Source organism: Apus apus, chromosome 6, assembly GCF_020740795.1.
Source record: "Apus apus isolate bApuApu2 chromosome 6, bApuApu2.pri.cur, whole genome shotgun sequence".
Classification (NCBI taxonomy): Eukaryota; Metazoa; Chordata; class Aves; order Apodiformes; family Apodidae; genus Apus; species Apus apus.
In genome coordinates this window covers 23,116,444-23,138,552 of record NC_067287.1, presented here as the reverse complement: position 1 = coordinate 23,138,552, position 22,109 = coordinate 23,116,444, and the positions used below count along the sequence as shown (strand labels likewise).

The window sequence follows — 22,109 nt, the reverse complement described above, 5'->3', positions numbered from 1 at the left end:
CTTGTTTTAAATCATATTAAAATGGAATCAAGTAATTAACATTAATAAATAAATCAATATTGTGCAATAAATGAGATATACAATCTACATTAATATAAAGGTTTTGATCTCAGAGCCCCATATTTTTCCCAACGAGAGAGAGAAAAAAAACAACAACCAACCAATGGGTCCATACAGATGTAAATTACTGTTTGTAATAAAGCATAAGTGGACATTACAGTTTTCTCCTCTAGCAAATGTCAGGGCTAAAAACTTGAGGTTACCAGAAGTGGCAACAAGGCTTAATTTTCACTGCCTTATCTCCCTGAACCTTATTAGTGGTGATATGGTTATTTTTTGTCTCGGCTGTGCTGAGGATTGTCATAGTTGCAATTTGCTGTGTTTGTGTGTCATTATGCGAGGGGGATGGGAGAGAGGTACGATATTTTGCAGATGCCTTCAGTAACAAAGGTATTGCTGGAAATATCTTATTTTAAAAACAGGCTGGAACCCAGGAAGCTCTTTGTAAAATTCCTTTCATTTACTTGATTTCAACATTTTATTGAGAGTATCTTTAAACGCGAGGGTTGTATATTTTATGCCACGCTGTTATATTGCAGGGAAATTGAATAATAGTTTTTATTTAAGGAGGAAAAAAAATTGGCTACGATATTGTGTCCTTTCTTCTTTCAATAATGCAACTGTCACGTTGCCCAGATTTCTATGTGTCATATTTTCCTAGAAAGAGTCGGTGTCTGGACCGAGGGCTCAGATTCCCTGGATTTTTTTGACTGAGGGCGGGGGGAGGACGACGACGATGACACACGACGACGACATACTTAAGACATGCCTTTTCCTAAATATGACAGCTTATCAAATAAACAAAATAGCAAACTGGCCGTTTCGTGAAATATGTCATTTCTCAGTGTGGGGATGGCACAGGAGCCGTTGCTGTAGTTCCAGCTTCGCCCGAAGCCTCAGCCCTTCCTCTATTGTATTTCTAATATTTCTGCCGACACAGAAGTGCATATCTGGTAGGAAGAGATTTTAGCGTGTAGATGGGTCGCTGGTGCAGCCTTCACCCTCCATATTTGGTCTGTACATTTAACTTTCGGCAGATTCCTGCCGCATTTGTAGTTTAATAAGAAAATAAGCTAATGCCCTTTTCGTTCTCCATAAAGGATAAGCCCGAAGGCACTTGGAAATAGCTTACAGCCTTTCCTGTCTAAACAAATCAGGGAAAGAGGAAGGAAAAAAAAGAAAAAGGAGTTAGAGACTCTCACAGAATCATCATATTTACACGATGATTCAAAAAAGCAGAGAGCAGCGTTTCCACATCCCCGTGTATTTTTTTTTTTTAATTCATAACACATCCTGACTGGCTTCACTCGTTCGCATGCGGGGAGATCGGCCTCACTGCAACTGCGAGGGGCTGGGGCGCCTCGAATGGATCCTGGTGGGTTCGGGGTCGCTGTGGACTCTCAGAAGGAGCACTAGCAGGCCAGGAAAAAGAAACAAACACCAAAACTTCGCTAGAGGTTTCCCTCTCGAAATGAGTATCTCCACCGAGAGTCCAGGAGATTTTCCTTGGGTCCAGCTGAGCCTGCCAGGGCTACCTTGGGCGTCAGGAATCCAAAGGATTTCATATACCACAGTGCCCTTTCATTACCAACGGAAAGGCTATCTCTAGGAAAGTGTTAACAATGAACTTCTAAAAAACCCCACAAAACCAACCAGACAAAACAAAACATCATCATCAACAAAAAAAACCCAGCCCCCAAACCCATCAGACAAAGTGCCAACAAATGCTTTCAAGAGAGACGGGGCTTTAAAAAATATGGCTGAGCCAAGGTGAAATAGCTTTCGGTTAATTCTGCAAATGAGCAGAAAGCAGCAAAGCCCGTTATTTGCTCAGATTATGTCCGAAAGTGCGCGCTGGAGGGAAAAAAATAAAACAGAAAACCAGAAAAACAGAACACGCTTGGTTCCTGGAGAGCGTCCAGGAAATCCATGAGCTTCAGTTTAATTGTCTAATCTCCAGTTTCATTTTAACAGATCTCTATAGTACTTTTAAGAAGAGGGATTTTATTCAGCAATGCCTTGGCAAGGTGATGTTCAGATATTAAAAATATCTTCTTTTTGCTCTAGTCTTTCTTTCTGTCTTTAAAAAAATAAGCAATCTCCGGATCTAACATTAATCTCGCCTTTAACTAAAATATGTTTTTAAAATTATGCTTTCTGTACCTAGAATTTTATTCAAGAAAAGCGTCGAATAGGGATAGAAGATAAACTGTGGAAGCACATAGGTTTTATATTACTTTTGTTCTACCCACGTTAAGGCTGTCCTGAAAGGAGTAAACAGATTTTCGTTCCAGGGAACGAATTCGGAATATCATCTTTTTTTTTTTTCTTTCTTTCTTTTTTTTTTTTTCCTTTCTTCCTTAAAATTATGAGATTTTTTTTCAAGCTCGTATGCATTATAAAAGACTACGATCCCTCCTAAAAAATTTATTTTAAAGTGGCATATTTCTCCAACAAGTCACGATTATGGGTTATTTGTTTAATAAATCTTTTTTATGCTTTATTTTCTCATTTGGAAGGCCCTGAAATCTTATCGTTACTTATATATTAGATATTTTATTAGCAGTGGAATGATTATTAGGGGGAAAACAGGCTGGAAGAGCAGGAGGCTGTGGCGTTAGGGGGCACGGGCGCGCCCTCCTGTGGCCGATGGCAGCAAGTGCCGGGGAACCTCCGCCTTCGCTCCGCTCCGCTCCCAGTCACGGGTTTCTTCCTTTCTTTTGAAATAGAAACTTAAAACTGCTATCATTGAGCATTTATGCAAGATTAATGCTAGGGTGTTTCGGTTTCCGCGGCCCTCTTTTGTGGTGTCTTAGCGTTTTAAAGACGTAATAAGCCGCTAAAATAGACTGTTAAAGCACTGCAGGGAACAGAAAATCAAACGACTCGTTCTCGCCCTGTGGATTAAGGCTCGGGAGAGACCCGAGAATTTTGCGATAAGGTCAGGCGAAACGCTTTGAGAATTTCCTCGCGGCTTTCCGCATTTCTAATTAATGGGCTTTGTGGGAAAACGCACATCCGCGAAAAAGCTACATAGAAATGCCATCTTTCTCCCCTACATTACAAAGAATTTCCTCCAGACCCACATTATTTTTTTTCCGAGAGAGAAAAAAGAGAAAAGAAAAAAAAAGGAAAAAAAAAAAAAAAAGAGAGATTTGGAGCGAATTCCCGGGGTGAGGAAGAGAAAAGGAGGGAAGAGGGGAGCCCGCCGTGCTCCGGCTAGCGGGAACCGGAGCGGGGCACGCTCCCCGCACGCCGCGGAGGGCTCACCTCGACCCAGCCGGGATTTTCTTTGCGATATGATGCATTTAGTAACACGGCCAGCTATGCGGTAATAAGTGTGTGTGGGGTTGTGAGTGTGTGTGTGAGAAAGAGAGAGGGAGGGAGAGAGTGGGTGGTGGTTGAAAATAACAGAGGAACCTTAAGGCGCCTAATTATTCAGAAAGGTTAAAGGTGATGACCTTGACATTTTGGAAGTTCAAAGACATACACTTATGTTTTTCTTGCTAAAGGGTTTTAAAATTATTTTTTTTTTAGTCATGCCTCCTTCCTCTTCGCTTTCTCGATTTTTTTGAATTCTCGGGCTTTTCCTGACTTCCTCGGGCACTTTTGCCTTCCCTGCGCTCGAGCGTAGCTAGAGCCGCTTCGTCCCATTCAAACCAGGCAAATTCTTTCCTCACTCCTCGCCTTTATTGCACATTGCGGAAATCTCTTTTTCACCCACCAGAAGGTGTATAATATAACCCAATTAAGCTGTTTAGAACCTCGGGTTTTATGGTGTTGTCTAGACAGTTCAAGGTTTTGTAAACAGCCCAGCCAGGTCACGCAAGATGAAGCGGCGAGGAGCTGAGCGGACTCTCCGCCGCATCCGGCCCCGCGCAGGGCCCGCCGTGCCGGGGCAGCGGCTGCGCTCCCGGCCAGCACGGCCCTCCGCTCGCCCTGCTGAGGCACCATATTTTAAAAAGCCACCCCTCTGCCTCCAAAGTGGGGGGTTTTTTTTGTTTGTTTTTTTTGGTTTTCTTTTTTTGTTTTGTTTTGTTTTGTTTTGTTTTGTTTTTTAATCTCACCACTAGTGCCGATTGTTTATTGCTCCCTCTTGTCAGACTAGCTCTGAGCCCTCGGTCTTTCTGCCCTACCCTTCAGTAACAAGCAAACAGGCATTGGCGTTGGGATTGTGGGCTTATTGGGAGCCTGACCAGTTTAAAAAAAAAAAAAGGGGGGGGGGCCCGCTTTTTTTCGTTGTTTCTAGTAATCGTAGCACCATCAGACGTGGTGGGCTGCAGACAGCCATGTTGGCTCTGCCTCGCGGAGAGCAGGGAAGGCTGCGCGCACCTACAGAAGGAGAGTTAGACATCTAAACTCTTATTTATTTAAAATGCATTTAAAACAACCCGACCAGGCTTCCTCCTGTTAATAATAACTGACCTTGGCTCTAGCCCGAGAAACACTAGGATCCTTCGGAGATGGAAATCCATACAGTGCACTGAATTTATAACCTTAACTTTACTATAAACCATTTATTCACATGAAAAAGACAGTGGCCCATGCTTTTGGATGACAATAGAAACATATATATATATATATTTATATAGCGAACGTACATTTACCATATCTTAAATAAGCTGCATTCACTTAAAGGGAGGAAAGTGTTACCCTAGCTCAAAAGCAACAACAGAGCCTCCCCGAACTCAATGAATTGTAAGCAAAAACTACCAGGCACACTGCAGGTCCATTGCTGGTACTGTGGTAGAGGGAAAAAAAAAAAAGAAAAAAAAAAAGAAGCACCTTTGGCAGAAATACTTGAGAGTGGGCAGTTGCATTTACTCTAGTTTCCCCTTATCAGGAATCTGCTCCGCCAAGCCCCGAAATCTCCAGTGGCCATTCAGTGTGTGGAGTTGCACATGAAAATGAAATTTTGAGGTCCGCAGGGTGGATGTGTCATGTAAACCCATTTACTTTTGCATTCGGATGGCAGGTCTGAGAGACAGATATTCTTTATTTTTCTTCTTTCTTCCTTTTCTTTTGCTCCCTCCTTTTTCTTTTTCTTTTTCTTTTCTTTTATTTTCTTTTTTTAAACTGTTTTCCTTTCTTTTTCTTTTACATTTACTTATTTATTTCAAAACAAGGGATTCCCAGTGAAATATTGGAGTCGATCTCTGTTCAGTTTCTTTTCTTTCATCCTTCGATTCTGAAACCAGATTTTAACTTGACGGTCGGTGAGGTTGAGCATTCTGGACAATTGCAGTCTTTTCTCTTTGTTTATGTATACATTGAAGAAAAACTCCCGTTCTAGTTCTCTTATCTGATACTTGGTATAGGGACACCTCTTTTTCCTTGATCGCTGGGGAATTGCTGAAGTTCAAGAGAGAAGAAACTGATTTATGCTGCTGCTACTAACATGCTCAGCTAGGAAGAGATTAGAGACTTTGACAATATCCCATTGCCTGGAAAGCAGCCCTCTAGCAGTTCCAAAAAATATTCCTGGGGCTTTTACTCTCTGGGTGACTTAACAAAAAAAAAAGTGCATATTTCCCAACTTCTCCTTTAAAGAGAGCACTTCAAGCAATACAGAGAGATATTTAAATGGGCTGGAAAAATTCCAAGTTTCTCAAACTCCTCTCACCACCACCACCACCACCTCCCCCCCGCCCCAAACAAACGAAGATCTTAAGCTCTAAACCGAAGGCAGCCCTCAGCACTACCTGTGAAATCTCCGCGTCTCCCCCCCCGCCAAATCAACAATTTAATAACAATTAATATCCTCTTCCAAGAATACCTTAAGCCCACCTAAATTGGTTTCCTATCGTAAACACGCTTTACAACGGTAAAGGAAATCTTATAGGATATATAAAATCCTTTGGATGCTTATAAAATTGCACATAAAATGCGGCTTGACAAAGTGTTGGCCTTGTACTCTTGCCCCCAATTTACTACTGATACCTACCTGAACTGTTGCTCTTCTCTGCAACAGCCTCACCAGAAGGGGAATCGGCGCTGTTTGCTGGTGTCACTTTCTTCTCTTGACTAGAAGGTGTTTTACTGCAAGTGCTGTTCTGGGCTTTCAAGTCTCCCTTGTCCGCGTCCCCCTCGCCCTCGGAGTGCTGTTGGTACGGGGGTCCGGGGGCTGTCTCGTAAAACTGGTCGAAGCCTTGCGGCAGGATGCCGTTCCTCCCCACCGAGCTGTAGAAGTTGGAGGCGGCAGGAGACGGTCCGTGGTGGCCGCAGACAGGGTCCGTTTTGAATAACATTTCCGCCCTCCTGTTCGCAGGCTGCAGAAAGTCTCTGTGCATCACCTCTTCAGCAGAGTAATAAGGAGCATAACTGCCCCTGTACTGCCATTTGCTGCGCTCTAATCCGTATTCCCTGAATGCTACTTCACGCACAGGTTGGACATGAGGTAAATTAGAAGAATAAGGAAAAGTCATTTGACATGACGACGATTGGGACAAAAAAGAGGGTTTCGTCGAGAAATCTGAGGGTGAGACGTAATAAGCGCACCCTGGCAAATACATATTGGATGTGCCGTGATTGCAATCGTCAAATTCAGTCATGTCTTCCTTTTAGCGATTGCAAGCAACCAGGAGGCTTCAATGCATTGAACAAGATCCATCTATTGCACAAGAGGGTTTGGACAGGATCAACTAAGAAAAAATCCCCACCGTGTGCTGACGTGCAATTCATCTTGATTGATTCTAGTGGTAATTATGTCACGTGACGCGATGCAGAAATGTCCTTATATCTATATCAGCCCCTCGGAAAGGCTCCTAAGATCTCGCCAAAGAGCCCTCCCAGCACCGAGAGAGGAGGGCAGCGTTTGTACAAATATAGACGCTTTTTCTCCTCATCCTTTTACCACGCCATGAGAGATACACGTAGGTGGTGAGGCTAATCACCTGGGGCCTCGCCGCCCGGGCAGGCGCCTGCCCACCGCCGGAGCCCTGCGCGGAGCCCCGCGGCGCGCAGCTCCCCTCCCGCATCGCCCCCGGCCCACCGGCCCTCCGCGGGCAGCGAGGTGGGGGAGGCAGCCACCGACGGGGAGGGGAGCCCTTCGGAGCACGGGGTGCGGACTGCCGGCCGGGCACCCTCGGCTGGGAAATGTGCTCGCTCTCGATTAGAGGGAGCAATGTTGGCTGGCCGCCGCTCAGGCAGATGACGAGCGGGTGATGGTTCACTCAAGAAAGCCAAGTCCCATTTACACGCTCGAGAGTAGGAGTGGATCTGCCTGCCCGGCTCCGGCAGTCCACAGCTGGCATCAAAACCGGTCAGGAAATTCAAAGCCTGAGTCCAGATCACCTCATTTTCTCTCGCTTATAAGCCCAGACAGTGCGCCCTTGTGTCAGGGCGCTAGAGACAAACAGAAATGAGAAATAACGCAAACAGAACATCTCTCCGTAGCCGGTTTTATGAAAGGGAGACACTTTCGGGCTCTTCCGGAAAGCAAAGGGCTAGGGCAGGAAGATAAGTCCACCAAGCACGGTTTCCTTGGGAAGCAGAGCAGCGTACAAAGTGACCTCTGTTCCCGCGCCTCCAACTCCCACCAAGATGTTCATTTTCATTGGAAGGGAAAAGCAGGGCTGGGAGCGGGCGACGCGCACAACACCCACCAGCCCCGCCACCACCCTGCCCTCGAGGGCTCATTTTTGCCAAATTTCTTTTCCTCCTTGAAGTATGATTTTACATAGACCAGCACAAAACGGGTCACAAAGGCTGAAAAGAGAAGTGAATAAATAATACGAGCCAGCAACAGCCTTATGCTCAAGCAATTCCTCGTTCCAGAAACGTTTGCCAGCTCTCTATGGGAATGTCTTTTTTCCGTCATCGCACAGCATAGCTAGAGCAGCCCAGACACATGCCGCTCTTCAAATAAACCCGAAATGTGGGCGAGCTCTCCACACCGAGCGAGGTCACCCCGAGTCACCCAGGCAAACCCTCGGCGTCCCGGCCAGGCGACAGGCCCCAGATCACACCCCAAAAGGCAGCATCCAAGTCCCATAGTAAGCAGAGAGCCCAGCAGGTAGGGAACCGGCCCCAAAAGAGCCTCATGCAAGTGGGGGAAGGCCCAGGGTCCCCCATGTTCTGCAAGGCAGCCGCGCTCGCGGAGGGTTCGGGCAGGCGTAGGCTGCGCACCCCCGATTCCGCGCTGCGGAGAGAGGCTTTGGAGGCAGGAGCCCTGCAGCACGGGTTGCGCCCGCATCCTGACCCCCGCCCCGGAGCCGCCGCCAGCACCGGTACCGGCACGGCCCCTTCTGCATTCCCGGCCCCCCAAAGCAGGAGAGGGCTGCCCAAGGGTCTTTCACACCGCAGCTCAGCTTGTCTTTTCTAAAAAGCAAAAGACCAAAGCTAGACAGATAAGGTGAAACTCGTTCTTTCTTTCTTCCTTTTTTTTTTTTTCTTCTCCTTTCTGCGTTTCTTTGTGCAACATGGTGCATTTTTACCTTGGTGCCTCATTCTCAAACTACCTTAAACGCCACACATTGCTTCCAGCAAACAAACAGACTATCCGAAGATATCAGTTGAAATCAAGGCAGAATACCACCATTTCCTCCTGTTATCAATAAAATTTCGAGCCCCTTCGATTCTGCTGCAACACACGTGCAATCTCTTAAAAATTATGCCTGCGCAGTTAAAATGGCTCCTCTGTCACTTACCACCCTGAGCTTGCGGCAGAGCAGGGCAGGGATCCGTTTGGATTGTGCCCCCAGGATTCTGATCGCCTCTCTCAGCAGGAGAGATGGCTCTGAGAACGTATATAGCTTCATTTTCTCTACTTTTTAAACAACTAACTACGCCTTAGCCAGAATTCTTCACCTTTCTTTCGATGCAGCAAGACTAGCATCAATTAAATTTTGGCGCAGGAGCCAACCGGTTTCAACTAATTCAAGTTCAAAGACATGGCGACGATTTGTTAATACGAAAACAGCCTTTTAGGAAACACTCCCTTAAAAAGCGATATAATTGGGGGAATGTGAGGCCAGTATCGCAGCAGAGACCCCGCTGGAATAAAGCAGAGCTGGAGGTCCCCGTCTGCCAGAGCATTTTCACCCTGGGTTAGGTTTCCAGCCCAGCTTTGAGCATTACATATCCACTCACCCACCCTTTTGTTTCCTTTTTTTTTTTTTTTTTTTTTCCTTATGCAGATTAAAGAACATCGAAACAGAAATGCACATCATGTACACAGGCAAATACTTTACCGTTAGGAGTCTTGAAACATCTGCAACCGTTGCCTGGAATAACCAAGTATTCAGGTCCAAGTGACATTTCCAAAAGACCTCGGTGGAAATTAAGGAGACTTGCATAACATTCAGGTTTCAAAATATACCCAGTCCGGCTGGAGAAGATGCGGTGTTTTTGTGCCACCCAAGATAAGACACTAACTTGACCTTAACTTTGTTATGGCGCCCCTAGTATCTGGAGAACGTGAACAGACACTGTCTGGCAGCTCTCGTAAAAACCGACTGGAGAAGAGATTCTGAGTCATTTCATTTATTGCCACTACAGTTCTGCAAGAAAGCTTTTCCTCCCTGCCAAACTTTAATTATTTATGCTCTTTTAGGAAGCACAAAGGCATCCAGAGGCATTCCCAACAAGCTGAGTTGCGTTTGCAGCCTTATCAAACGAGGAGGAATGGAGAGCCCCTTCGGAAGGGCTTTATCACGTTTAGGCTGCGGTCGGAATGCAAAGATGTTTATGTTGGAGTAAATAAAGGGATGGATAGCCGCCTGCGTGCTGCGGGGGAAAGCGGGCGTGGGCTCAGCAAGTTGGTGCCCGTTGCTCCCCCCGGCACCCCGTGCACCCCCAAATCCGGGGCCGGGGGTGAAATGCAGCTGGAAAGACACTGGAGATAATCCATCCGGAGGGCGTGGGGCACATCCACCTCACTAGGGTGCATCTCCCGCACGCCCACTCAGCATGCCGCACCCGCCTGTGCACACATGTGCCCCTGGGGCGGGTGCGGGCAGGCAGAGCCTCGCCGGCAGAGCAGCGCAGGCAGAGCAGCGCAGGAAGGGCGCGCCCGTGCCCGCAGAGCTGCCACGAGCGTGTCGCCTCCCCACACGTCCCGAGTGGCTGGCGTCACCCTCTGCTTCCGAGGAACAGCTGAAATCTGCAGTATGGGTACGCGTGAAAACATGCACCATTTTCTCCCGCCTGTGTCTCTATGGACAATATGCGCCCGCCAGTATGTACGTCTGTGTGTGCGCGCACACGGTTACACACAACGGGTGCTGCTGAAATAAGAGCATCAATGTATATACAGACACATACAGACATACATAATACACATATTTGTGCATCATGTCGCAACTGAGATCCTACCTTCTCTGTTTCTCCTCCTTTCGTGGGCGATTTGGACTAGAAGCTTTATAATAAGCCATCGTCGTGGATCACACACGTTTAATAAATGATACACTGCTTTTTACACCTTTTTATCCGAGGGTCGTCTTCGGATTTCACATCACCGGTGTAATAAAGACACTGGTTGTACTTGGGAGGGCTAGGACCGGGAAAGACAACGTAAAGGCTCCATTTCTCATGAACTGTAGCCGGCTGAATAGTATTCCAGAAGGGAATAAGAAAAGAGGCTTTATCTGGTTTTTGCTTTTTTCCTGGCTTGCATCACTGGGGTTGCTTCTAGCTTTTTCAATTAGGGAAATGCTAGTGAATGAAGACGCTTTTATTGTCCGCAATGCGCCAGCTCTCAGCACAGGGGCTGAACGTCTCCAAGATTTGGAGGGACACGGGGATGGTGCCTTTCGCTGTAGGTGGCTAGGTGGACATCCCCTGCCCGACGCTGCTTCGCCCTGCTTCTCCACTGGCAGTCACCCAGCCATCAGTGATGTAGGTTTTTGTCTGCCTTGGGCAATGAGGTAAGAGTGGCCATTCTGGACGGAGAGAAATGCGCCTCCAAGTTGGTCTGCTTTTCCTTCTCCCTCCCGAAACATCACCCGAGCATTACCTTTGGGGCTCTCTGGAAAGCTTTCGGGAAGATGGCTGCACTTCTGCCCTCCTAGAAATCCGGTATTTACTTTCAAAATGGTCTGGACCACTGTGTTTTTACAAGCAGTACTTGCAAGCAAGTTAGTGGGTAGGAGCACAGTTCAAATATGCCTCTTTATGAAATTATGAGTTTATTTCCTCCAGGAAGGCAATAGCCCGGTGTAAATAGGTAGCTGCTTTGTGCTGTTCCTGGTGGTTTAGCCGTGTTGCCTACACCGGGAGCAACCATATCTGAGCCTACTATATATACCAGAAAATACGCAGGCTCCGCCAGAGTAATTGTTATAACTGATGGGAGAGGCAACCCAAGGTTTCACGAGTGGAAACGCCTCTTCATTAGAAACATATCTAAGTGGAAATGGCAGCCAAAAGGCATTTTAATCTGGACCTATAATTCCGAGAGGGTTTTTTTATTATTATTATTATTATTATTATTATTATTATTATTATTATTATTATTATTATTATTATTATTATTATTATTATTATTATTATTTTCTGAATAATCAGACCAAGGCAATCTGTGGCATTTCCCCTGCCTCTGCAGCTCTAGCCAGCCCGAGTGGTCTGGTGCTGGAGAAGCTGCCTGTTCCCGGCAGAGAAAGCCTGTCAACAAGATGCGGGGAAAATCAATTTCTTTCTCGTCCTAAAACAATAATCAAACTGCTTGTGCAATGTTCCCTGCCCCTCTGGTTGTGTTATCCTCTCAGGTTCAATATCTAGGCAAAAAAACGGAAGCCTTGTCCCCTTTCCCTCATAAAAACCTCTGCGGCAACGGCCATAGGGACAAAATAATCAAATCAAACAAAATCTCCGGCTTTTCCTCTCTTCTGCTCCAGCAGCACCTCGGGGTGAGAGGGGGGCCCCGGCTTTCCCCAGCCCGGGCCCCTGCCCCAGCCCCGGCCCCAGCCCGCCGCGGCCTCGGCACCGCTCTCTCTCCGCCGCCTGTTTGTTTGGGGCAGTGCTTGGGCAAGGCCAAAGTCAGCGGCACGGCCAGGGCAAGGCCCGGCGCGGCCACCTGCGGCGGCACCGGCGCCGGGAGGGCACCGGCACCTCCCTCTGCGGCCCCCTCGGCCCCCGATGGGACTCGGATCTCCCCCGGGACCCGGCATGGGGGGCGGGGGGTGGAGAGGAGCTTCTTCCCCAGAGGAGAACCTCTCTTCTCAGCCAGCGCCCCGCGGGGCGGCGGTCCCTCCGCAGGGTACACAAGGCTTCCCTCCGCCTCTCCCCTGCCTGCGGGGCGAGCAGCCGCCAGCGGGGCCACCGCAGAACCGGCGCGCAGGTTACGCGCCGGCCTTGCGCCCGTGTCACGTGCCCTCTCCGCCGGGTTCCGCCCGGTCTGCAGCTCCGAGAGGGGCTGGGAAGGGTTTTAAAAAAAAAAAAAAAAAAAAAAAAGAGAGAGAGAAAAAAAAAGAAAAGAAAAAAGGAAAGAAGAAGAAAGAAAAACGTTTATTTGTTAACCACTTTCCCCCGACGCTGCTCGAACAGGTTACTCCAAACCACAATACAAGCCCGCGCCGCAGGCTCGCCCTGGTGTGCAGAGCAGCAGATGAAGGGAGCAGCAGGGACTCACATAGCTGACGTCTTTACTAGGCGTTATTCCTTTATTTTGCTGCAAAATGGTGTTTACATACAGATAAAAGAAATCGATTTTAGTTTAGCACCGCTCGTTCTCCAGGGAAAGAGAGGGTAAGAAGCATGAGAAAGTCTATACAAATGGAGAAAATAAGGTTAAAAGCTGATAATACAGGTTTCCATGCGGCTCCGGCTTGTCGTCTTCATTTTGGCTAAGAACTTTGCATTTGCCAATTTACACAGGGATCTTACACGCTTCGAGAGCTTGGTTTAAATGGTAAAAACCCACATTCCCCGCGTTTCACTCGCGAATACGCTCTACTCTAGGGGTGAACACTCCGGGCACAAGTTCATGCAGGAACGAGCGGACACTGCTCTAGTACATAGAAAGAGCCTGCTCTCGCATGACTACTCTTTTCTTTTTCATCCGCCGGTTCTGAAACCAAATTTTAACTTGCTGGTCGCTTAAATTCAGTCTGTTTGATAGTTCTTTCCTCTTCTGTCGGTTAATAAACTCATTAAGGAGAAACTCGTTTTCCAATTCAGCGATTTGCTGTTTTGTGTAAGGTTTCCGTTTCTTTCTTGATCTCCCCTGGGTGGGGCACCAGGGCAAACCTACAACAAACAGGTCGATAATTTAGTGCATCAGGTCTGAGTATTAAAGAAAATATGGAAAAAAAACCTCCTCAAGATAACAGAGCTAAACTAGGTCGGCAAACCGGGCAAAGCAGATCTGACAGCACAATTTCTCTCTACCACGGAGTCGGATCAAGCCTCTATGGCTCCGAATGTATTACGGGGGTGGGGGTGGGGGGGTGTTACAAAGCAATTACAAGCATCTCTTAGAAAGCAAGTATCGCTAGGTCGGCTCTAACTAAAGCGAGATATTTAAGGCATACCATCCTGCACTGAAGGTCTGAGGCATGACTGGACTGCTGCGGGCTGAACTGTCAGGTTCAAGTTGACGGAATTCTTGATGTCCTCCTTTAAGCTGGAAGTGCAGGAATTCACTTCAAACAGAGCAGCCGAGCCATGCAAACTTCTCTGCAGACTCGAGTGGTCATACTTTACTGGCTTTAAGTTGGCTGCGTGAGTAACAGTTGGGTCATTTGCAAAAGATTGCCTCTGCCTGCATCTCTCCTCTTGTTTGGAGCTCGCATCGTGGGCGTAATATTTATTGTTGTCTTCCAGGCACTCTTTGTTGCCGTTGGAGCTGATGTTGATTGGAACGGAGCCGGGGAGGTAAGGCTGCGCCGCGCCGCTGAAAGCGTGGCTCTGCGGCTGGGCTGAGCAAGAACTTGAGCAAGTCCACGGGATCGAGCTCCGGGGGTAGGAAATGGTGGGCAGAGCCGCCAGTTGACTGCCATTAGCCCGCAAATTAGGAAAATAAAAGGAATCTGGAGATTGCAAATTCAAGAGAGAACCAACGTAGCCAGATCTGTAGAGACTGCGATCACACATTTCCAACAAAGGACTTCAGCTGTTCTTACAGCAGTATTTAGTTACAACAGGGAATAAGAGGAAAGCCTGAAACGATTGGACGAAACTTTGCAGACAGGTTCTTCAAAGCCGGTAATTTCAGCACCGCCTCCAGCCACCGAGCCACAGAGTCACCCCTTTTTTTTTTCTTTCCCTTCTTCCCTTCCCCCCCCTTCCCTTTAAAAAGCCTTATGATAACACTTAAATATGAAAATACAGAGCGCTCAAAGGGGAGGGGAAAACATAGTCTTTGCTGCTATAAAAGTGGCCCGGACTAGCTGGCAAAGCTTGCCTTCCAGGCGAAAAGATGAGGGAGACACAAACATCTGCAGAGCTACCGAGGGGGACGGTGTGGCCCAGGGTGCAGCCCCTGGCTCGGAGGTGCCCCCCGGCTGGTAACCACCCCCCCCCTTCCCAGGGCCAGGCGACCTACTCCGGGCAGCTGCAGGGCCGAAAACTACGTCTATGATAAGAGGGTGACCAGCAGTCTTGGAATAATCTACGATGTCTCTTTCCCACTACAGGGAAGGAGATGTGACTGTTTAGGGCACACGTATGTATTTCTGCCCCTATATAGACAAATACAGCTTGTGATTGTATGCGCCTAGAACACATATTTTGCCCGTTTTATATACACGTTTGTTTTGATTGCGAGCAACATGATTTGCATCTGCATATGTTTGCAATTAAAATCTTAATTGATCGGATATTACCAGGATCGTCATTCTGGCATACTAATGATTAGCATTCTCTTAGGTCCTCACGTCTTCTCTTTTTACCCCTTTTCCCTTTAATCCCTACTCGGAAGACAAAGCAAGTTTTGAAACAACGCTTCTAAAACTCGGGGTTTATTTTGGCTTTAAAATACAGTAAAACATCAAGAAACCGAGAATAACAACAGCAAAAACACAGTTTTACTTGAGCAAGTGGCCGAGATAAAATAAATAAATAAATAAATGAATTAAGAAAAAAATTTGTACAACTGCAAGATAGAAAATGCCCGCGTCTGCTCTTCAGCAGAGAGGATGTGAGTGCAGCGGTGGGCAGAGGAGAGGCAGCCTCAGCTGGGTACTGCTATATCCCAAGCTGCATATCAGGAATTTTTCTCCCCTGAAATGAAAATTATCCTTTAGTGTTATTTTGGGGGCTTGTACTTATTTTTACATTTTTGAGAGAACGAACGAGAATGCCCATTACCCCACTATGGCTCCCATTTTCCCTGTAGCACCTGAGTGAGTAAGAACAAAATAATTTTTGAGAACATCCTCGCGGGAAGATGCTTGTTTCCTTTCCCAAAACCACGGATCTGGAGACAGCGTTCTGCCCTGGGAGGCAAGCCGAGACCCCTTGTGCTGCACCCAAAGAGCTCCGCAATGGGCCAAGCGGTCGCTGGTCTCGGGGAAGAGCCCTCGCCAGACCCCAGCCGTAACCGAGCTCCCAGAGCCCTCCTGGCACCGTTGCCCACAGCCACGCAGGAGGCTTTGGTGGCCCGTCCGTGGTCCGGACCGGGCGCCTCTCTCCTCGGTCTCTTTTCCAATAGGATCTCCCCTGGTCTGAGCCAGCCTAGCTTCAAGCAAAGCCTTAATGCTCCGACTTCGCCACTTTCATTACTTCGATTGAAAACTCGAGTCTACTTAACAGGTAGGGTTAATTTTCCGTGTTATTGTCTTGTTAATCATAGGTTTAATTTGGGTTTCATTTCTACTGAGACATCAGAAAGGCTACCTCTTTTGACATTTTTAAATGAAATTCATCTTTCTGTTTAATGGGAAATCGGGGTACATTCAGCAGTAATTTCATTGCCCTGCAAGAAATCTTTAAATGATTGCTCCCTCTTAGACCACACAGGACCACACAAGAACCGCTGGAGGATATTACTGACCACTGCCTCTAATTTTTATTGTTTGAGTTATGTCTACCAATTGAATCTCCCTCTTATTAGCTTACTTGTTTTCTTTTTTTTTTTTTTTTTTTTTTTTTTTCCCCTAGGAGGATGGGTAGTAGTTTCTTTTCATAATCGTCTTTTACGAAAAAGCTGACTCTGATTTTCGGTTCTGGGAAGACAGAAGAAACATTTTGTGTTCAAAGAGTGTATTTTTACTCTCAATAAACAGAAGGAATGGATGTGAATTCCCAGTTACCGGAAAGAAAGGTGACACTTCAAACTAACTTTTATGGGGTTAGAGAAAACAGAGCTTTCAATTAATGTTCAACTCATCTGTAATTGCTAATTAATACAGAGGAAAAAAATAAGAGAAGCAAGATCTCAAGTAGCTGGAGACACTCACAGCTGCGGAAAGCAATGTTTATGCTTAAATCTGTAGGGAAAGGACTAACAGAAACATCTTGTTCCCGATGCGGCTGGTCCCTGCCGCTGCTGGGAGAGCCTCGGCCGGTTTTTCCAGCCGCAGCCGGCTTCTGGTTTGGGGGCGGCGTTTTAGTGCCGCGGGTGTCCCCCCGCCTGTGTCTGTACAGGAAATATCACCGCTGAGGAACAGAGCGACCCGGAGGGCTGCTTTCACACGCTCCTTTCCGCTCTTTTTTTTTTTTTTTTTTCCCCTTTTTTTTTTTAAATTTCCTTTTTTCCTTTTTTTTTCCCTTTTTTTCTTTAGATTTTGTTTTTAAATAGGAAACCGGTTCGGCCTGAACATCAGAGCTGACCGCAGGTTCTAATTTCACCGGCATATTCTTCCAGTTTACAGATGAAGGCTGCTCTGCGCGTGACCGAGTAGTCTCCCTCGCTCATTTATCACTCAGAAACGCGGCTCGCGGAGCTAAGGTGAAGGCTTCCCCTGCCTATGCCTGGGATTGTCCAGGAGATGGCGGAATTGCCTCAGACATGGCTTGGAAATCGCGCTGTCTGACCGGAGCCAAAGCTCCATGGTAGCTGCAGAGCAGGCGAGCCGGCAGGCCTGCAATTTATCTTTGTGCCACTGAGCATTTGCAATTTACTTTAAAGACGTACATATTAGTTATCTGCAATAATGCGCACTATATTTCAGTCGAATAATTATGCTCTTTTCCCTAAACACGGATGGTCTTGCCGGGCTCCAGCAGGGACTCTGTGGTGGCTGCAGCTCGGGTTTGCGCCCGAGGGCCAGGAGCGTGGAGTTACAGGAACCCGCCGGGTCCTTGAGTCCTGGGAAGATCCCAAGCTGTGAGCTAGGGAATTTGAATAACTCCCGTCAATGCCGCAGTTCCAGGCTCAGGAAACCGTTTTAAACTGCACTGGTAGGTGGATGGGCTGATGTGACCCGGCCCTCAGCCCTGGCCTCGCCTTCCTCCTGGCTGTAGCTGCTGGCTTCTTAAAGTTTCTGCACGTTGTTACGAAATTAAAAGGTGACTCTTCTCCATCTGGTACCGATTTGCCAGCCAATTCGTCTTTCCTCCTGCCCTGGGAATGGATCTTTGGCCGTGGCAAAGCTGCATCTTCTGAGAGCCCGGAGCCCGACAAAGCCAAAGGTTAAGCCTGGAAGGAGGAAGGGAACAGCCTGCGACGGCTCCGCAGCCGGGAGACACGACAGCTCTGGCAGTGCCCGGCCTTTGGTCTGAGGGGGGCTTCGCTGTGAGGAAAAAATTCTCCAGAATTAACAGGACCGAAGTATGTGTGGTTGGAGGGGGAGAGGTGCCAAGGGAGGAGTGGGGTGGGGGGGCGTGGGGCGGGAAGAATTTAAAACATTCAACGAAAACAAGGCTGCATCAGCAGAGAGGGCTGTTCCAGGTACTTAAAAGCTGTTCCTCACAAGTCTCCTATTTTCCCAGCATCCTACAAAAACGCACTTTGCCATAATATCTGGAATGCTCCGAAATGTATTTTTTCGTCCTTGCGGGGAAAACAAAACCAAACTAAACCACCTCAAAAGCCACGAACGTGCAAGTGGAAGAGAAAGGGAGAGGAAGAAGGCGGACGAGGGGTTAGATACTTCCTAGCTGGAGCCAGCCGGTTGTGGAGAGGACGGAGGGGCCGTCGCAGCGGAGCCGTCGCCCCTGCCTCCACGGAGCCCAGCCGGAACACGGCAAGGGCCGGGGACGGCTTGGAGGGGAACACAAAGGGGCTCTGGGCCGGATGCCACCGCCGGGCAACGGACAGGCAGATCCTGGCTCCTGGGGGAGAGGAGAAAGGCAGATTCTCCCCTGCCTCACACCCCGGGTATTTCTCGCCGGCCCCATTTCGTTCTCAAAAAACCCCAAACAAATCCCACAACAAACCTCCCCAACAAAACACAACACTTCCTCAGCGCAAGGCCCTCTCGGATACCCGTTTCACTCCTCGAAGGTGCCTCACATTGTATCTACCTCTTCCTCTCCTTCCCCAAGAACCGGCGTCCCTAAACCCGCTCTTGGAAGATATTAGGCAAGCCTGGAGCCCGCTAAACCCCCTGCTAATAAAAGAGAAGAAAAAAGGCGATTTCCGCCCTCTGTTTATATATATGAATATCGAAAAGAAATAGTTTTATTAAAGACGTTTCAGAAGCAGTTTGCAACACCCTTAACAGCTTGGAAGTTCAGCTCATATTTCCAACGCAAAGTAAAAGCAGACTTTAAGACACGAAAAGGAAAAAAAAGTTTTATGGAGAAACAGTCTTACCGTATGTCTTACCCACATACACTGGTAATTAAAGTGTTTAGAGCAATAGTATATTATAATAAATAATACTAGTTCAGAACACACACGTTTTAATAATTAGACGAGGCACATTAACAGAGAGGATATCGCCTCTCTCCTAGCAGTTGACTAGCGTGTCTGATCACCCTGTGTATATCATAACATGCACAATAGGCTTAAAATAAAAAAAAATCGACAACACCTTAGCCTTTCGGCCTATATAAATTATGGCATCTTTTGAAATTCCTTATTTATTGCTTCTATCATTAACACCCGTTTATTTTTGGAAATTAAAAATTAGCGGTGAACTTCACTTCTCCGACCAGGAGAATTTTTTTAAGCGCCGTGGCGGGAGGAAGGAGAAGAATCTTGTGCTTGTCCGGACACACAGACTAGAGTGGACCTTTTACACGAGGTCTGCGCAGGTTTATACACACCTTTGTAGCGGCAGACTCATCCCTGGCTGCAGGAGGAGCCGGCCCATCAGTCCCTCCGAAAGGGCGTCCCCGAGGTGCCCCGACCTGCGCAGCCCCGCAGCCCTGCGGACGGCAGCTCTCCGCGCGGCCCCAGGCGCTCCTTCCCGGGAACAGAGGGCTCCTTTTTCAAACGGGGGATATTTGATCCTTCCACTTAAAACGCAGCCGCAAGAAAAAAAGAAAAAAAAAAGAAGAAAAAAAAAAGACTACAAAAACCCCACAAAAAAAACCAACAAAACAAAACAAAACCTCAAACAAACAAAAAACCCCCCACAACCACAACCCCAAAAAAACCTCAAAGTAAACAAATAATCCAAAACACACACCCCCCCGCCAACCTCAAAACCCCAAACCTGCGGAAGCAGGGAGGGTAGTGGGATATGCCTGCGACTGCGCTTTGCGCTCAGCAGCAGCTCGGAGAGATTCTCTCTACTTCACAAAAACCCCCAAACAATTCCAAATGCGGCTGTAGACGTTACACCTCCACGCAATTCACCATTCCCTTCGGGTGCCGGTGGGCTCGGCAGGTTTTGGCAGCAGCCGGGTGCTGCCACGCGTCCAGGCTCCAGCTTCCCTGCATTTTCTGACTGATCTTATTTATTTAATTGTCGCTTTTGAAGTTTACCACACCGAATCAAAACTGTCAATTTTTGGCACTGGCTGTTGTTCAGAGAAAAAGAAAATATTATATAAACCCCTCCAAAGAGTTAAGCATTTAAGAAAGTTATAACTGTTACCATTCAACATATTTAAATTCGTTTATACTGGCCTAGAGGGAAGAACAGAAAATATAATTATTAATAATATTAATATTATTTTCAAGAAGAAACAGAACTATAATTCAAGGTTTGTCAGCACTCCCTTCCACTGAGAGAAAAACGCTGACTTTCATGGAAAACAATTCCCGAAATTTCGCCACCGCTGGAAGGAGGGAAAAAATTAAATATATTTTCAAGTCTTTCCAAAAGTCTTTAGCTGGTTGTAAATGGAGTTTATATATCCACCACTGTCCGCAGCTAATAGATCAAGATACATTGTCTTTCAGTTTGGAGACTATTTTCTTGTCCTTCACCCTCCTGTTCTGAAACCAAATGGTAACTTGTCTCTCAGACAGGTTTGTGGCTGCGGATATCCTTCGCCTCTTGTCCTTGTTAATGAACTTGTTAATGGCATATTCATTCTCGAGTTCTTTAAGTTGCAGTTTTGTGTACGGCACACGCTTCTTTCTCCCACGGCGATAGACACACATATCGGGCTGGTTTAGTGCAACGTCCCCTATTATAAAAGACATTATGTGAAAAATTAGAATTTTATTACAGGCGTTTAAAACTTAAGCGATACTGGTTGGGCACTGGTTTTCACGGGCAAATAAATAATGCCGGGTTGATTACAGTTTATTATTATTTACACTGCCACATTATTTGCACGTTAGTAAAGCACCAAAAACCTTGATGGACTGTCATCACTTTCAGGCATGCATGGCTAGCGAGCATGCAGGACGGCGGGGGCATTGGCTGGGGGGGCGAGATGGGGTCGGTCCTGGCAGCACACAGACAGAAATCGCTTTGGTGTGTTTCCCTGGGTTTGTCTGCATGTGGTTTGTGCCTGTGTGCCCTCACTGCTCCCAGGCTCTTAAGTGCTCTGGGGCCGGGTCAGTCGCCAGCGGGAGAGCCAGAGGAGCGCAAGACTTCAAGCCGTTGTCCTGCAGACTGCAAACCCAGCCACCGAGGGAAAAAGGGGGAGAAGGAGCCCGAGGCCACCTCGACGCCCACAAGGCGGGCATCCGGGGCCCTGTCCCTGGGTGGCGCGGGCTCTCCCGGGTCTGTCCCGCGGGGTGGAAAGCGGAGGGTGAGGTTTCCTCGGGGGTAGCTGAAGGGGGAAGGAAAAAGGAAAATCCACCGCCCCCCCCAACTCTTCGCTCTGTGCGTGTCTGTGCAGCGTGTCCACCTCTGCAGGCCGCCCCTGAAGCCCGGGGGGTGGGGGAGGGGACGGTCACGCGGAGGAGGCGCGAGTGGGGGGGTTCAGCTCAGACCATTTCTCTCCCTTTCGTACCTGGAAAGGACGATTTCCAGAAGTGTGAGCTCTGTGTCTGATCTTTGGCACAGTAAACCTGACTATTCCAGCCATTAGCCAGAGTCCAAGACTGATAGCCCTCCATTGATATGTATGTTTCGTGTCTCGGTTCCCCAGAGCCAAACGTTGAGACCATGTCTATGTACCCAGGAACGTGCTGGTAAGGGGTTGTATAGCCCTGGTAGAAGGACACTTCCTTCGCCCTGGAGGAGACTTCATTGGCAGGGACACTCGTGCTGGTCAGACTGGAGACGTCCATGTACTTTTCCACAGGAAAGCCGCCAATGGAGGCATGAGGGGGAGACTTCAGGGCGTTTTGCTGGATCCCAACCCCATGGGACATCCTGCAGCTATAGTATCCATTGCCAAAGTGATACCCATAGCCGAGCGCGGGGGTGGCGGTCGGCGCAGCGGAGCCCGGACAGTCCTTGGCCGGGGGGTCGGGCCTCGCCGCCGCCCCCGAGCGGTCCCCTCCACCGGCGTAGGCGAACCCCGAGGCAGCGGCGGCCGCAGCGGCGGCGGCGGCCGCTCGGCCAGTGTGCGCCGCCCCGAAAACGGGAGAGGAGAGAAAATTACGGCATTGCCCGGGGGCTCCTCCGCTTCCGCCGCCACCGCCGCCGCCGCTGGTGTCGCCGCGCAGTCCGTCCATCTCCCAGCTTGCTGCTTTGCTCATGGCCTTGCACATCGCGGGCGGCGGCGGCGGCGGCTCGGTCCCCGGCCGGGCATGATGCAAATGGTTATTTGCCTCCAACAGGTTGGATCCTGGCGGTACGTTTATAAAAACGAAGTCCAGGTTGGGAGGGGGGACGGGGTGGGGGCGGCCGGCTCCAGATTAGTTTGCCGCA

At 48.2% G+C, this 22,109-nt stretch overlaps 3 protein-coding genes across 3 annotated transcripts; all 3 read right to left on the bottom strand.

Moving 5' to 3' along the window:
• Positions 1-5,105: 5,105 nt before the first annotated feature.
• HOXD11 (homeobox D11) lies at positions 5,106-6,689 on the bottom strand. The gene is made up of 2 exons (XM_051623386.1): positions 6,005-6,689; positions 5,106-5,412 (listed from the first exon to the last, which is right to left on the bottom strand). The coding sequence occupies exons 1-2, from the start codon at positions 6,609-6,611 to the stop codon at positions 5,177-5,179; spliced, it is 843 nt and encodes a 280-aa protein (XP_051479346.1). The 5' UTR covers positions 6,612-6,689; the 3' UTR covers positions 5,106-5,176.
• Positions 6,690-12,496: 5,807 nt separating this feature from the next.
• Positions 12,497-14,166, bottom strand: HOXD12 (homeobox D12). The gene is made up of 2 exons (XM_051623373.1): positions 13,530-14,166; positions 12,497-13,245 (listed from the first exon to the last, which is right to left on the bottom strand). The coding sequence occupies exons 1-2, from the start codon at positions 14,089-14,091 to the stop codon at positions 13,007-13,009; spliced, it is 801 nt and encodes a 266-aa protein (XP_051479333.1). The 5' UTR covers positions 14,092-14,166; the 3' UTR covers positions 12,497-13,006.
• Positions 14,167-20,215: 6,049 nt separating this feature from the next.
• On the bottom strand, positions 20,216-21,949 carry HOXD13 (homeobox D13). Its single transcript, XM_051623372.1, has 2 exons — positions 21,244-21,949; positions 20,216-20,466 (listed from the first exon to the last, which is right to left on the bottom strand). The coding sequence occupies exons 1-2, from the start codon at positions 21,947-21,949 to the stop codon at positions 20,216-20,218; spliced, it is 957 nt and encodes a 318-aa protein (XP_051479332.1).
• Positions 21,950-22,109: the final 160 nt, after the last annotated feature.